Below are 16789 nucleotides of genomic sequence, written 5' to 3' on the forward strand. Positions count from 1 at the left end.
ACTGTAATGGCATTGAATAGAAAACTACAACAACAAAAAAATCCTACTTCCTGAATGGATTTTTCTCAGGTTTTCGCCTGCCAAATCAGTTCTGTTATACTCACAGACACTATTTAAACAGTTTTGGAAACTTTGGAGTGTTTCCGAACCAAATCCACCAATTATATGCATATCCTAGCTTCTGGGTCTGAGAAGAAGGCAGTTTAATTTGGGCACGCTTTTCATTCAAAATTCAAAATGCTGCCTCCTACCCTAGAGAAGTTAAGGATAAACATAATACTTTACCAACCCCCAACCAACCTCTCTACTCACTGGACCCTTTTGATCACTCGACTAAGCATGCCTCTCCTTAATGTCAATATGCCTTGTCCATTGCTGTTCTGGTTAGTGTTTATTGGCTTATTTCACTGTAGAGCCTCTAGTCCTGCTCACTATACCTTACCCAACCTATTAGTTCCACCACCCACACATGCAATAACATCTCCTGGTTTCAATGATGTTTCTAGAGACAATATCTCTCTCTTCATCACTCAATACCTAGGTTTACCTCCACTGTATACACATCCTACCATACCTTTGTCTGTACATTATACCTTGATGCTATTTTATCGCCCCCAGAAACCTCCTTTTACTCTCTGTTCCAGACGTTCTAGACGACCAATTCTTATTGCTTTCAGCCGTACCCTTATTCTACTCCTCCTCTGCTCCTCTGGCGATGTAGAGGTGAATTCAGGCCCTGCAGTGCCTAGCTCCACTCCTATTCCCCATGCGCTCTCTTTTGACAACTTCTGTAACCGTAATAGCCTTGGTTTCATGCATGTTAACATTAGAGGCCTCCTCCCTAAGACAAGATAGAACTACCAAAGGGGGTGGTGTTGCAATCTACTGCAATGAACCTACCAGGTACCTCCCCAAAGCCTTAAACACGGGCACCCTCATAGATATCATCCTAACCAACTTGCCCTCTAAATACACCTCTGCTGTCTTCAACCAAGATCTCAGCGATCACTGCCTCATTGCCTGCATCCGTAATGGGTCAGCGGTCAAACAACCTCCACTCATCACTGTCAAACGCTCCCTGAAACACTTCAGCAAGCAAGCCTTTCTAATCGACCTGGCCGGGGTATCCTGGAAGGATATTGATCTCATCCCGTCAGTAGAGGATGCCTGGATATTTTTTTGAAAATGCCTTCCTAACCATCTTAAATAAACATGCCCCATTCAAGAAATTTAGAACCAGGAACAGATATAGCCCTTGGTTCTCCCCAGACCTGACTGCCCTTAACCAACACAAAAACATCCTATGGCGTTCTGCATTAGCATCGAACAGCCCCAGTGATATGCAGCTGTTCAGGGAAGCTAGAAACCATTATACACAGGCAGTTAGAAAAGCCAAGGCTAGCTTTTTCAAGCAGAAATTTGCTTCCTGCAACACTAACTCAAAAAAGTTATGGGACACTGTAAAGTCCATGGAGAATAAGAACACCTCCTCCCAGCTGCCCACTGCACTGAAGATAGGAAACACTGTCACCACTGATAAATCCACCATAATTGAGAATTTCAATAAGCATTTTTCTACGGCTGGCCAAGCTTTCCACCTGGCTACTCCTACCCCGGTCAACAGCACTGCACCCCCCACAGCAACTCACGCAAGCCTTCCCCATTTCTCCTTCTCCCAAATCCGTTCAGCTGATGTTCTGAAAGAGCTGCAAAACCTGGACCCATACAAATCAGCCGGGCTAGACAATCTGGACCCTTTCTTTCTAAAATTATCTGCCGAAATTGTTGCCACCCCTATTACTAGCCTCTTTCGTGTCGTCTGAGATTCCCAAAGATTGGAAAGCAGCTGCGGTCATCCTCCTCTTCAAAGGGGGGGACACTCTTGACCCAAACTGCTACAGACCTATATCTATCCTACCATGCCTTTCTAAGGTCTTCAAAAGCCAAGTCAACAAACAGATTACCGACCATTTCAAATCTCACCATACCTTCTCTGCTATGCAATCTGGTTTCAGAGCTGGTCATGGGTGCACCTCAGCCACGCTCAAGGTCCTAAACGATATCTTAACCGCCATCGATAAGAAACATTACTGTGCAGCCGTATTCATTGATCTGGCCAAGGCTTTCGACTCTGTCAATCACCACATCCTCATCGGCAGACTCGACAGCCTTGGTTTCTCAAATGATTGCCTCGCCTGGTTCACCAACTACTTCTCTGATAGAGTTCAGTGTGTCAAATCGGAGGGTCTGCTGTCCGGACCTCTGGCAATCTCTATGGGGGTGCCACAGGGTTCAATTCTTGGACCGACTCTCTTCTCTGTATACATCAATGAGGTCGCTCTTGCAGCTGGTGAGACTCTGATCCACCTCTATGCAGAGGACACCATTCTGTATACTTCTGGCCCTTCTTTGGACACTGTATTAACAACCCTCCAGGCAAGCTTCAATGCCATACAACTCTCCTTCCGTGGCCTCCAATTGCTCTTCAATACAAGTAAAACTAAATGCTTGCTCTTCAACCGATCACTACCTGCACCTGCCTGCCTGTCCAACATCACTACTCTGGACGGCTCTGACTTAGAATACGTGGACAACTACAAATACTTAGGTGTCTGGTTAGACTGCAAACTCTCCTTCCAGACCCATATCAAACTCTCCTTCCAGACCCTTCACTCATGCTGCCAAACATACCCTTGTAAAACTGATCATCCTACCAATCCTCGACTTTGGCGATGTCATTTACAAAATAGCCTTCAATACCCTACTCAACAAATTGGATGCAGTCTATCACAGTGCAATCCGTTTTGTCACCAAAGCCCCATATACTACCCACCATTGCGACCTGTACGCTCTTGTTGGCTGGCCCTCGCTTCATACTCATCGCCAAACCCACTGTCTCCATGTCATCTACAAGACCCTGCTAGGTAAAGTCCCCTCTTATCTCAGCTCGCTGGTCACCATAGCAGCACCCATCTGTAGCACGCACTCCAGCAGGTATATCTCTCTGGTCACCCCCAAAACCAATTCTTTCTTTGGCCGCCTCTCCTTCCAGTTCTCTGCTGCCAATGACTGGAACGAACTACAAAAATCTCTGAAACTGGAAACACTTATCTCCCTCACTAGCTTTAAGCACCAACTGTCAGAGCAGCTCACAGATTACTGCACCTGTACATAGCCCACCTACAATTTAGCCCAAACAACTACCTCTTTCCCCACTGTATTTAATTTATTTATTTATTTTTGCTCCTTTGCACCCCATTATTTTTATTTCTACTTTGCACATTCTTCCATTGCAAATCTACCATTCCAGTGTTTTACTTGCTATATTGTATTTACTTTGCCACCATGGCCTTTTTTTGCCTTTACCTCCCTTATCTCACCTCATTTGCTCACATGGTATATAGACTTGTTTATACTTTATTATTGACTGTATGTTTGTTTTACTCCATGTGTAACTCTGTGTCGTTGTATGTGTTGAACTGCTTTGCTTTATCTTGGCCAGGTCACGGTTGTAAATGAGAACTTGTTCTCAACTTGCCTACCTGGTTAAATAAAGGTGAAATAAAAAAATAAAAAAATAAACTGAGAAACAGTAATGGAAGGATCACAGTAACACTTGGAAAACAACAAACACTAAGTCTCAAACTCACTCAGGAGACAAAAGCACACAGCACACAATGTAAGCTTCAGCAAAGGACAACAGAAAACACACTTCTTTTAACAGCGAAATCATAATGAGTAAATAGGACACACCTGACTGTTGTTAATGTCTCTAGGACATCTCTGCCACCCTCTAGTGACAGGTGGGAACATGACAGTTCTGACTTGCCCTTTGTGCTGTTGTCTGTGCCCAATAATGTGTGTACCATGTTTTGTGCTACTACCATGTTGTACTGCTGCCATGTTGTGTTGCTACCATGCTGTGTTTTCATGTATTGCTGCCATGCTATGTTGTTGTCTTGGGTCTCTCTTTATGTCTTTATGTTTTGGACTATATTTGTATTTTATTTTTAAAAGGCATTTTGCCTTCTGGCAGGCTGTCATTATGAAAAAATTTGTTCTTAACTGACTTGCCTAGTTAAATAAAATACAATCTATAGGTGGAGAAGCATCTGTAAGGTGAGATTCGTGGAATAAGCCCTAAACATACTATGTAGCTATTATACCTTGGCTGCAAATAAGGGTTTGTCATAATCAGCTTTCCTTCAACAGGAAGCTTGAGTGTACATACTAATTAACACTCAATTACAGACTCTCTCTCTCTCTCTCTCTGTGTGTGTGTGTGTGTGTGTGTGTGTGTGTGTGTGTGTGTGTGTGTATGTGTGTGTGTGCATGTGTGTGTGTGCGTGTGTGCGTGTGTGTGTGTGTGTGTGTGCATGTGTGTGTGTGTGTGTGTGTGTGTGTGTGTGTGTGTGTGTGTGTGTGTGTGTGTGTGTTGGAAGGGGCTGGTGAATCAAGGAGAGGGGGATGGAAGAGAGAATTAGTGAATGACAAAAGAGAGGACTTGAAGTGCCCCATAAATTATAGTGTGTGTGTGTGTGTGTGTGTGTGTGTGTGTGTGTGTGTGTGTGTGTGTGTGTGTGTGTGTGTGTGTGTGTGTGAGTGTGCGAGTGAATGTGTGGGAAGGGGCTGGTGACTCAAGGAGAGGAAGAGAGGATTAGTAAACAGTAAAAGAGAGGTATTGACGTTGTGTGGAATAAACATATCAGACACTGAAATCATGAGAGGCCAGAGCCATGGAATAACATGGGGTCTCTAGTCGACATTAGCCTACATATGCTCTGGCAGAGACAATGTTGATAACACAGAGTATTATAAATGTATTATACATCTTACAGCCATTTAGACTAGGTTTGTTGAAGCTTATATAGGAAGGCATCAGATATGCATCTTATGTGACATGTCCCTGATGGAAGCCACTTACTCAAAAAAACTCTGCCCTCTACTGGGGGAGACTCTGCCCTCTACTGGGGGAGGCTCTGCCCTCTACTGGGGGAGACTCTGCCCTCTACTGGGGGAGACTCTGCCCTCTACTGGGGGAGACTTTGCCCCCTACTGGGGAGACTCTGCCCTCTAATGGGGAGACTCTGTCGTCTACTGGGGGAGACTCTGCCCTCTACTGGGGAGACTCTGCCCTCTACTGGGGGAAACTCTGCCCTCTACTGGGGGAAACTCTGTCCTCTACTGGGGGAAACTCTGCCCTCTACTGGGGGAAACTCTGCTCTCTTCTGGGGAAAACTTTGCCCTCTACTGGGCAAAACATGCATGTGCAACAAGACACATTCACACAACAGAAATAAAGTGGACACAGAAAGCTTCAGTTTGTGTTGCTGTATTGTCAGGTAAGCAGGTAGCTAAAACGCTACCCTCCAAACACTCACCACTCTTAGACAGCAGTATACAGTACATGTTAAGCTACAAGTGGTTTGTCTAGTCTAACATAGAGCACATCTCAAATGGCACACTATTCCCTATCCCCTGTGTAGTTCACTACTTTTTCAAATCGTAGTGCACTATAAAGAGAATAGACCCAATATAGTGCACTAATAAGTTGACTGTATAGGGAATAGTGTAACATTTGAGACTTGGACCTAGACTTGGACCTAGATTTAGACCTAGACTTGACATTAATAACCAAGGCACCAGAGGCAGTCATCCTACAGTACTAAACATTTATTTTATTTCTTGGGAGATAGCTCCCTGTCTGAGGTCATCCAAAAAAACTCTTAGTTGGCTTTATGACTTGTGTAGAAAACAAAACAAAACAAAATCCATCCACAACTGTGTGTGGAGTCAGTGGCTGTTGTGTGGTCTGATGGCCACAAGGTGGTGTTGTTGGCACAGATTTAATAAGAAGAGAGGGGAGTGAGATCAGTGTCAAGGCAAAACAGTCACATATTACCCCCTTCCACCTCCCTCTGTCTTTATGCTTTGAAAGTGACCGGTCACTCGCTAGCAATGTCCATATAAACAAAACCGAATGGAGACAGATCAACAGTTTAACAGTTATTAAGATCAACCGTTATCAGTTCATTTTTCCAAGATTGGCAATCTTCACATCCAATGTCCTGAATGCTACACCAAATATTTCCGCCGGTCCGGTCCATGCCGTGACGTTGCTTTAAGTCTAGTCTTGTTCACCAGACTTGTGTCCTGCTATCCTGGTGCATGAGGCTATAGTTCTTTGAGAATGTCCAATCTAGTCATTATAGTTGCACGGTCAAAGGCCTGGTCAGTGGAGGTGGGCGTTGAGGTCGTACTTGTCACAGAACTTCTCAGTGAGGGGAATACAGGTGAGGTACTCACACCACTCACACTTGACCTGGTGGACGTAGAACAGGACAGCCAGCCCTGAGAAGAGACCCAGGAACACCAACAGGAACACACAGATCTGGACACGCTTACGGTACATGTCCGAACGGCCAAAACTGGAAATAATAAGAATAGATCATATAATCAGATAGTGACGATGATTTGCCAATGTGTAGTAATAATAAAATCCCCCTAATTACTCCAAGCAACTTCAACCCAACAACCGAGTCATGTATATGTCAAAACGTTTACTTCCAAACAAACTAAAAATGTCACGAAATCAACAAACTTCTCACCTGATGTATGGCAGGAAGGCGAAGGAGAGGAAGAGTCCAGAGATGAATCCGGAGATGTGGGCGAAGTTGTCTATCCAGGGCAGCAGGCCAAAGGAGAACAGGAAGAGGACGACACACAGCAGCTTGGTGAAAGCCCTCCAAGGACACTCCAGGATCTGCCAGCTCTGGAACAGCTCAACAAACAGACAGGCCAGAATACCAAACTGAGAGCCTGCTGGACCCACCTGGGGAGGAAGGGAGAGTGGGAGCGGGAGTGTATTTTACCTCAGCTCTGTAGGGCAGGTATCTACGGTACAGTGTATCTACAGTATTTACCTCAGCTCTGTAGGGTAGATATCTACGGTACAGTGTATCTACAGTATTTACCTCAGCTCTGTAGGGTAGATATCTACGGTACAGTGTATCTACAGTATTTACCTCAGCTCTGTAGGGCAGGTATCATGGTACATTGTATCTACAGTATTTACCTCAGCTCTGTAGGGCAGGTATCATGGTACAGTGTATCTACAGTATTTACCTCAGCTCTGTAGGGTAGATATCTACGGTACAGTGTATCTACAGTATTTACCTCAGCTCTGTAGGGCAGGTATCATGGTACATTGTATCTACAGTATTTACCTCAGCTCTGTAGGGTAGGTATCTACGGTACAGTGTATCTACAGTATTTACCTCAGCTCTGTAGGGTAGATATCTACGGTACAGTGTATCTACAGTATTTTACCTCAGCTCTGTAGGGTAGGTATCTACGGTACAGTGTATCTACAGTATTTACCTGAGCTCTGTAGGGTAGATATCTATGGTACAGTGTATCTACAGTATTTACCTCAGCTCTGTAGGGCAGGTATCATGGTACATTGTATCTACAGTATTTACCTCAGCTCTGTAAGGCAGGTATCATGGTACAGTGTATCTACAGTATTTACCTCAGCTCTGTAGGGCAGGTATCATGGTACAGTGTATCTACAGTATTTACCTCAGCTCTGTAGGGCAGGTATCATGGTACAGTGTATCTACAGTATTTACCTCAGCTCTGTAGGGTAGATATCATGGTACAGTGTATCTACAGTATTTACCTCAGCTCTGTAGGGCAGGTATCATGGTACATTGTATCTACAGTATTTACCTCAGCTCCGCCTGGCCATGCTGCTGCTCCAGTTTCAACTGTTCTGCCTTATTATTATTCGACCATGCTGGTCATTTATGAACATTTGAACATCTTGGCCATGTTCTGTTATAATCTCCACCCGGCACAGCCAGAAGAGGACTGGCCACCCCACATAGCCTGGTTCCTCTCTAGGTTTCTTCCTAGGTTTTGGCCTTTCTAGGGAGTTTTTCCTAGCCACCGTGCTTCTACACCTGCATTGCTTGCTGTTTGGGGTTTTAGGCTGGGTTTCTGTACAGCACTTTGAGATATCAGCTGATGTACGAAGGGCTATATAAATAAATTTGATTTGATTTGATTTGATTTGTAGGGCAGGTATCATGGTACAGTGTATCTACAGTATTTACCTGAGCTCTGTAGGGCAGGTATCATGGTACAGTGTATCTACAGTATTTTACCTCAGCTCTGTAGGGCAGGTATCATGGTACAGTGTATCTACAGTATTTACCTCAGCTCTGTAGGGCAGGTATCATGGTACAGTGTATCTATAGTATTTACCTCAGCTCTGTAGGGCAGGTATCATGGTACAGTGTATCTATAGTATTTACCTCAGCTCTGTAGGGCAGGTGTCATGGTACAGTGTATCTACAGTATTTACCTCAGCTCTGTAGGGCAGGTATCATGGTACAGTGTATCTACAGTATTTTACCTCAGCTCTGTAGGGCAGGTATCATGGTACAGTGTATCTACAGTATTTACCTCAGCTCTGTAGGGTAGGTATCATGGTACAGTGTATCTACAGTATTTTACCTCAGCTCTGTAGGGCAGGTATCATGGTACAGTGTATCTACAGTATTTACCTCAGCTCTGTAGGGCAGGTATCTACGGTACAGTGTATCTACAGTATTTACCTCAGCTCTGTAGGGCAGGTATCTACGGTACAGTGTATCTACAGTATTTTACCTCAGCTCTGTAGGGCAGGTATCATGGTACAGTGTATCTACAGTATTTAACCTCAGCTCTGTAGGGCAGGTATCTACGGTACAGTGTATCTACAGTATTTACCTCAGCTCTGTAGGGCAGGTATCTACGGTACAGTGTATCTACAGTATTTACCTCAGCTCTGTAGGGTAGGTATCTACAGTACAGTGTATCTACAGTATTTACCTCAGCTCTGTAGGGTAGATATCTACGGTACAGTGTATCTACAGTATTTACCTCAGCTCTGTAGGGTAGATATCTACGGTACAGTGTATCTACAGTATTTTACCTCAGCTCTGTAGGGGAGGAAGATGGCGCTGGCCAGGTTTCCAGTGATTCCAGAGACAATGTAGATGATAGAGATCCTCAGCCAGCCAGCCAGCTTCTCTAAGTCCCTCAGGATGGTCATCTGGAACAGCACCGACACCAGGCAGTGCAGGATCCTACACACACACACACACACACACACACACACACACACACACACACACACACACACACACACACACACACACACACACACACACACACACACACACACACACACACACACACACACACACACACACGTTATACATTAGTAATGCGGGAGAAACCCTGAAAAAGACACAACACCATGACGGATGATTCTGGGGGAGTTCCAGTCTTACCCAGCATGGAGGAATAGAGAGAGCCAGAGTCTGTAGAACTGGTCTGGGATCTCAGGGTTGAGGAAAGGCAGTAAGCCACACACATCATCCAGACAGGCCACCTGGGAGCAGAGAGTAGCCTCCTCGTGGAAGTAGCCCTTCATAAAGTCACAGTACTCTCTGGACGTGATCTCACACCTGAACACATAACACATTACATTATTACAACACACACATAACGTTCTTACAACATTAACAAATAATAGCAGCCTGCACACACAACACACAGGATTACATCACAACAACATCGCAGCGACAATAGCTGCAGAGACAGAACAAACAGAGTGTCCTTACCTCCCTTTGGTCCCGATGCAGCAGGGCCGTCCTGCGATGGCACAGTCTACGTGGGGGAGGTTAGTGTGGTTGCCTGGGTTGTACCTGGTACACACTGGCCACTTGGTGATGTCATCAGGCCACTCGTGAGGCGATACAGAGGCTGGCTCCAGGCAGATCCTGGAAGGAGAGGAACAGAGGAAAGAATGTTAGAGGAATAGAGGGAAGAGGAGATATAGAAGAAGAGAGGGACAGAAAGAAGCAGTCTATTACCTGGGGTCCTGGTGGCAGACTGAGCCGTGCTGACGGACCTTCCCCTTCAGGAGAGGAGCACTGGGGTGATGCGGCCACTTCACCCACACTGCTAGAGTAGACTGGAGAGAGAGAACAGGGAAGAGAGAAAGAAACAGATGGAGAGACAGAGAGAGAGATGGATAGAGATAGAAAGAAAGAGAAAGCGAGAGAAAATGAAAGAACAAGAGACAGAGAGAGAGAGAGACAGAGAGAGAGAAAGAGAGAGAGAGAGACAGAGAGAGAGAGAGAGAGAGAGAAAGAGAGAGACACAGAGAGAGAGAGAGAGAGAGAGAGAGAGAGAGAGAGAAAGAGACAGAGAGAGAGAGAGAGAGAGAGAGAGAAGACACAGACACAGAGAGAGAGAGAGAGAGAGAGAAAGAGAGAGACACAGAGAGAGAGAGAGAGAGAGAGAGAGACAGAGAGAGAGAGAGAGAGAGAGAAAGAGAGAGACACAGATAGAGACACAGAGAGAGAGAGAGAGAGAGAGATATCAGATCTCGTAGGACGTTAACCAGTACAAGACCCTAACATTAGTCTAACATTAGTCTAACACCAGGGTGACTCACAGAGCACTCCTCCTGTGAAGTCTGGAGACAGCCGGAGCGGTCGTTCCTCACACAGCAGGCTGAGTCCCTCTCTCTTCCTCTCTTCTCCTGGATCAGGTCATGGACCTGCTGGTCCTGACGCATGCAGGGGGAGAACTTAGCCCCCAGGTGGATCAGCGCCTCCTGCAGGCCAGGGGGAGGATGTGCAGTCAGAACACAGACAAGGTCTCATTCTGTCGCTGACATTGAGGTTTAAATTATCAAACAAAGTCCATTCGGCAAAAAAAAAGAAGCTACACTTACCGAATTTGGTCCCACCCAAAAGTTTTCTTGTTGCACAAACTTGACATTTTCATGAACACCTTTATTTCTCAATACCTAAAGAGAGAGAGAGAGGGGAAATACCAAAGGGTTGACAAAGTCAAATACACAGACATACCACACGGATTCAAAGGATCGCTCATCACACAAGGCACAACCTTCACAGCAATGACGATACACCCGCCACTGTAACTTGTAGAACCCAAACTACAGTATAAAACAATCGGTGTACTGACCGAGTCGACAGTCTCGTGCTGGGAGAAGCCAACAGGGGCAATGCCGTACAGACACACAGTCAACATGGTGATCAACAGGTGGACAAACATGATCCAGTAGGTGAAGAAAGGCCTGCAGAGACACACAATATGAATAAGGTATCCCAGACAGTATACCAGCTTGTCTCCTCTGTTAGAAACAGTACCTCACTATGTCAGTGTGGGCTTCCCACTGAAAACAGCTGCAGCGACTGGGAGAACAGTTTGTAAGTTTGTAGCGTACACCTGCGTACACCATTTTTCCCCACATGGAGCGCCGGGGACTCGGGAATGAGTCACACAGTCCTGCTGTATCTAGAGGCCAGGTCAGCCAGAAGGAAAGGTGCTTTCATGTGAGTCATAGTACAGTAACGTTTGGGAACCACTGGTCTACACTATCCTGTGATGACTCATGCTGTATCTTATCTGGGGCCAACTCAGACACAGCTGCTACCTCTGCTACGGCTGTGACTGGGCTCTTCTCCTGTAGTATCGTAACATGTTAGACATGTGACCATGTTAAAGTGCAACTGTGACATTCCAGAGTTGAAGTCAATTGCACAGCCATGTAGCAAAATTTTGAATTTGAAATATAAATGAAAGAATCTGAAAATCCTCTAAGACGATAAAGTGTACCTGTGGTCGTCCATGTCCTCTATCTGCTGCTGGACGAAGCTGTCGATGCGTTTGCGGTAGGTTCTGTTAGTGAGCCGTCCCACCATGCCTAGGCCGTAGGGCCTCTTCTCCCTGGCGAAGAGCTTCCTGACAGGCACTGTGATCCGCTGGCCCCGTCGCTGCCCACTCACACTCACCACCTCCTGCTGCAGACGCACCTTGGGATGGACCAGAGACGGCCCAGGTTCTTTACCCTTACGCCAGCCTCTTTCGAGGGGTCTGTTGATCAATTGAGAGGTGGAGGGAGGAGGAGGGGGAGAGAGGGAGAGAAAAATAGAAAAAGAGAGAGAGACAGACAGATAGACAGAGAGAGAGAGAATGAGAAAGATATGGTAGCGAAGGAGAGAGAAAGGGTCAGAAGAGGGTGTGCGTTAGGTGAAAACAGGCTACAGTAGCAGCAACAACTTGTTTGTGTCTGTCTGTGTGTCTCTGTGTGTGTCTGTGTGTGTGTCTGTCTGTGTGTCTGTGTGTATGTCTGTCTGTGTGTGTGTGTGTTAAACTCACATCATTAGGTGACTCCTCTCCAGTTCGTTCTTGTCCAGGGCGCCACCTGTGAGGTCACGCTCACCTGCAGCTGTGTTAGACTCCTCTTTAATGGCGGCCTCAGACGGAGAGTCAAACACATCGTCTGCATAGGTAGACAGCTCCTCATCTCCTCTCCTCAAACCATCCTGCATGGAGGAGAGGAGGAGGAGGAAACGAGAGGAGAGGAGAAGAAGGAGGAGGAGGAGGAGGAGGAAATGAGAGGAGAGGAGAAGAATGAGGAGGAGGAGGAAACGAGAGGAGGAGGAGGAGGAAATGAGAGGAGAGGAGAAGAAGAAGGAGGAGGAAATGAGAGGAGAGGAGGAGGAGGAGGAGGAAACGAGAGGAGAGGAGAAGAATGAGGAGGAGGAGGAGGAGGAGGAGGAGGAGGAGGAAATGAGAGGAGAAGAATGAGGAGGCGGAGGAAACGAGAGGAGGAGGAGGAGGAAATGAGAGGAGAGGAGAAGAAGGAGGAGGAGGAAACGAGAGGAGAGGAGAAGAAGGAGGAGTAGGAGGAGGAGGAGGAGGAGGAAATGAGAGGAGAGGAGAAGAATGAGGAGGAGGAGGAGGAAACGAGAGGAGAGGAGAAGAAGGAGGAGGAGGAGGAGGAAACGAGAGGAGAGGAGAAGAAGGTGGAGGAGGAGGAGGAGTAGGAGGAAACGAGAGGAGAGGAAAAGAAGGAGGAGGAGGAGTAGGAAAAGATGTGAAAAGGTGTATGTGGTATCTGTACATGAATGTGTGATGGGACAGGTGTATGTATGTTACTCACCCAAGCAAAGAAGGAGGTGTCCAGCTCATCAGGGAAGTCCACTGTGTCGTCCTCCAGGAAACTCACTTGCATGAAGCTCCGCCTGCGACAGCGCTGGTCCCTCTCCCAAACCGTACGGCCCTGACACACACCATCATCATCATCGTTGTCATCATCACCGTCAATGTTATACCCTCTGTTATACATTTATTGCATGATAATACATTACTGTTGTGTGTGACAGGAAGACCATGACGGGTCAATTCCATTTAAATTCCATCAGTAGGAAGTAAATTACATTTAAAATAGAAATGGAATTGACCCCAACCCCAAATCAAGAACACACCAAGTAAACAACGGGTAGACAGTGTCCCCAGACAAAACGACACAAATGATTGTCCTCTCTGGCTTCTGACAACCAGCTGTGAACAGTGGCCATGATGATTATGATGCTTTGACCTCAGGAGGCGGGATTAGCCCTGTATCATTCAATGTTCCAGTTCCAGAACACACAACACTCTACTGGATAACACACCAGACACACAGCTGAGCCGTCTGACTGGAGGACAGGACTGACAGCAGTGTTATCCTACTGCCATCTGTTAATGGGGTTAGGGACATGGGGGGTACATATCTGTACCCCACACCACCCTGCCTGACATCACAGGACATGGAGATATATCTATCTGTACCACCCACCACCCTGCCTGACACCACAGGACATGGAGATATATCTATCTGTACCCCCCATCACCCTGCCTGACACCACAGGACATGGAGATATATATATCTGTACCCCCATCACCCTGCCTGACACCACAGGACATGGAGATATATCTATCTGTACCCCCATCACCCTGCCTGACACCACAGGACATGGAGATATATCTATCTGTACCCCCATCACCCTGCCTGACACCACAGGACATGGAGATATATCTACCTGTACCCCCATCACCCTGCCTGACACCACAGGACATGGAGATATATCTACCTGTACCCCCACCACCCTGCCTGACACCACAGGACATGGAGATATATCTACCTGTACCCCCCACCACCCTGCCAGTGGAGTTAAAGTAGTGTTCAGTGACCAGGGTCATATCTGACCGACAGCATCACCCAGTGGAGTTAAAGTAGTGTTCAGTGACCAGGGTCATATCTGACCAACAGCATCACCCAGTGGAGTTAAAGTAGTGTTCAGTGACCAGGGTCATATCTGACCGACAGCATCACCCAGTGGAGTTAAAGTAGTGTTCAGTGACCAGGGTCATATCTGACAGACAGCATCACCCAGTGGAGTTAAAGTAGTGTTCAGTGACCAGGGTCATATCTGACCGACAGCATCACCCAGTGGAGTTAAAGTAGTGTTCAGTGACCAGGGTCATATCTGACAGACAGCATCACCCAGTGGAGTTAAAGTAGTGTTCAGTGACCAGGGTCATATCTGACAGACAGCATCACCCAGTGGTGTTAAAGCAGCGTTCAGTGACCAGGGTCATATCTGACAGACAGCATCACCCAGTGGAGTTAAAGTAGTGTTCAGTGACCAGGGTCATATCTGACAGACAGCATCACCCAGTGGAGTTAAAGTAGTGTTCAGTGACCAGGGTCATATCTGACAGACAGCATCACCCAGTGGAGTTAAAGTAGTGTTCAGTGACCAGGGTCATATCTGACAGACAGCATCACCCAGTGGAGTTAAAGTAGTGTTCAGTGACCAAGGTCATATCTGACAGACAGCATCACCCAGTGGAGTTAAAGTAGTGTTCAGTGACCAAGGTCATATCTGACCGACAGCATCACCCAGTGGAGTTAAAGTAGTGTTCAGTGACCAGGGTCATATCTGACAGACAGCATCACCCAGTGGAGTTAAAGTAGTGTTCAGTGACCAAGGTCATATCTGACAGACAGCATCACCCAGTGGAGTTAAAGCAGCGTTCAGTGGAGTTAAAGCAGCGTTCAGTGGTGTTAAAGCAGCGTTCAGTGGTGTTAAAGCAGCGTTCAGTGACCAGGGTCATATCTGACAGACAGCATCACCCAGTGGTGTTAAAGTAGTGTTCAGTGACCAGGGTCATATCTGACAGACAGCATCACCCAGTGGTGATTTAGTTAGATCAAAGCAGTGTCTGGAAGTCTTATACTGTATCTGCTGGAGTATCAGGGATGATTCATCAATAGGTAGAATCATGCAGGGAACACATGAACGTATCTGTTCCCTGAACACACACACACACACACACACACACACACACACACACACACAAACACTCTGATTCTTGCCTCTGACACACTGTCTGTGCGACACGCACCTTGACCAGCGCGGCGGTGGCCTTGAAGCTCATGACAGCGACAGACTCTCGTTTGCGTCTCCGTGGTAACCTGTTGAGTGCGGAGCGCGAGCTGGAGAAGGAGCAGAGAGAGGTGGCACCAGGGGTGAAGGGAGTCTGTGGTACGCTGTAACCATCTACCTCCTCCACCAGGCGAAATGCACGGCCACGCGCCAGGGGGTCCACAATCTACAGACACACACACACGCACACACACACGCACACACACACACATACACACGCACATGCACACACACAAAGACAGAGGCAGACACTGTAATGTCCGATACTGTAGTAAACAGCACAGAGGCAAGTATATTATTTGATGTTATTTAGTGGAGAACTCACATGCTAAGTGGCTACATGACAGGTCAAGTTCACAGGCATATCAATACGCAGGTTACCATAGTGATGGACCTATAATAGTTGCATTACTCCATGTTTTAATACACATTACATAGGAAAAATATATATACAAAAATATACATTCTGATATCTCTATTGAATTGTATTGAATAATGTCATTATTTCAAAGGGAGGGATAGGATTGATATTGGTAAAGAAACACTACACATCACAACACCACACGACACATGCAGAGATGTATGGCAAGCTCCTAACATCCTAAACAGTAAGAGATAGAGGAAGAAAGCCAGTCTGTCTGTGGGTGGCGCTGCCCTACCCTCTGCATGCCATAGGGGTGGTGGTGTGGGGGGAGGTAGAGGGGTGGTGGGGTCTCAGTGCTGGTCAGAGACAGGTTGTCCTGGCTGGACAGCTCCATCTCCCTCATCACCTGGGCCTTGAGACGGCCGTAGCGCAGGTTGCAGTGCTGCAGGCTCTTCCTCCGCCATCGCTGGGTGCTGTCGTTTTCCTTACTGACCCCGAACCAGGCTGCCGTACCCCTGAGGGGACAGAGACAGAAGTTAGAGCAAGGCGAATCTCCGTTCAGGGATGTTCTTGGTTAGTGATAGTTGGTTGTAACAGTTTAAATTGAGTTAAAAGAGACAGTATTTGGGTTGAGTGTGGGCTCGTCTTTGCAGAGAGTGTACAGAAAAGGCAGAAACAGATTACAATAGCAACCCAGGCACGGCAGTGGGTTTCTCGTTTATTTGTGTACGGAACGAGGCCATTTGGATTACCATGTGAGTGTGTGTTCCCCCACTCCCCAGCCCCACAGTTTCAAACCCTAACCCAGTGTAAAGCCGGAGACATTTGGAGGGACTGACCGGGCCAGAGCATTAGTGTTGTGCATCACCACTCAGTCAAACAATGACAAGAGTACAGCAGGATTACATCAGTTCTAAACACACAGACAGGAAGTCAACTGCAGTTGACAAATATGTGCCTCGACATGCCACTCACACAAAACCATGCTCAGACTCACACATTAAAACCCTAATGGATACACACGAGCACGTTCACACACTCATAAAACCCAGTGACAAAC

The 16789-nt window shown here is 46.7% G+C and overlaps 1 protein-coding gene across 5 annotated transcripts in view; it reads right to left on the reverse strand.

Moving 5' to 3' along the window:
• Window positions 1-5316: 5316 nt before the first annotated feature.
• LOC112258914 (inactive rhomboid protein 1-like) overlaps window positions 5317-16789 on the reverse strand; it is a 70545-nt gene continuing 59072 nt past the window's right edge. For 4 of the 5 annotated variants that reach the window (XM_042327059.1, XM_042327067.1, XM_042327064.1 and 1 more), the window contains 14 exons: window positions 16025-16244; window positions 15325-15531; window positions 13034-13153; window positions 12247-12413; window positions 11704-11961; window positions 11050-11161; window positions 10796-10870; window positions 10514-10675; window positions 9927-10027; window positions 9675-9833; window positions 9342-9518; window positions 8981-9134; window positions 6609-6832; window positions 5317-6428 (listed from right to left, as the gene is read on the reverse strand). In XM_042327059.1, coding sequence (XP_042182993.1) covers window positions 6233-6428; window positions 6609-6832; window positions 8981-9134; window positions 9342-9518; window positions 9675-9833; window positions 9927-10027; window positions 10514-10675; window positions 10796-10870; window positions 11050-11161; window positions 11704-11961; window positions 12247-12413; window positions 13034-13153; window positions 15325-15531; window positions 16025-16244 — 2332 coding nt within the window. In that variant the 3' untranslated portion in view covers window positions 5317-6232. The remainder of the gene's footprint in view (window positions 6429-6608; window positions 6833-8980; window positions 9135-9341; window positions 9519-9674; window positions 9834-9926; window positions 10028-10513; window positions 10676-10795; window positions 10871-11049; window positions 11162-11703; window positions 11962-12246; window positions 12414-13033; window positions 13154-15324; window positions 15532-16024; window positions 16245-16789) is intronic. The other variant, XM_042327061.1, reaches the window with a different exon arrangement.

The sequence above is a fragment of the Oncorhynchus tshawytscha genome, linkage group LG01 (genome assembly GCF_018296145.1).
Source record: "Oncorhynchus tshawytscha isolate Ot180627B linkage group LG01, Otsh_v2.0, whole genome shotgun sequence".
Classification (NCBI taxonomy): Eukaryota; Metazoa; Chordata; class Actinopteri; order Salmoniformes; family Salmonidae; genus Oncorhynchus; species Oncorhynchus tshawytscha.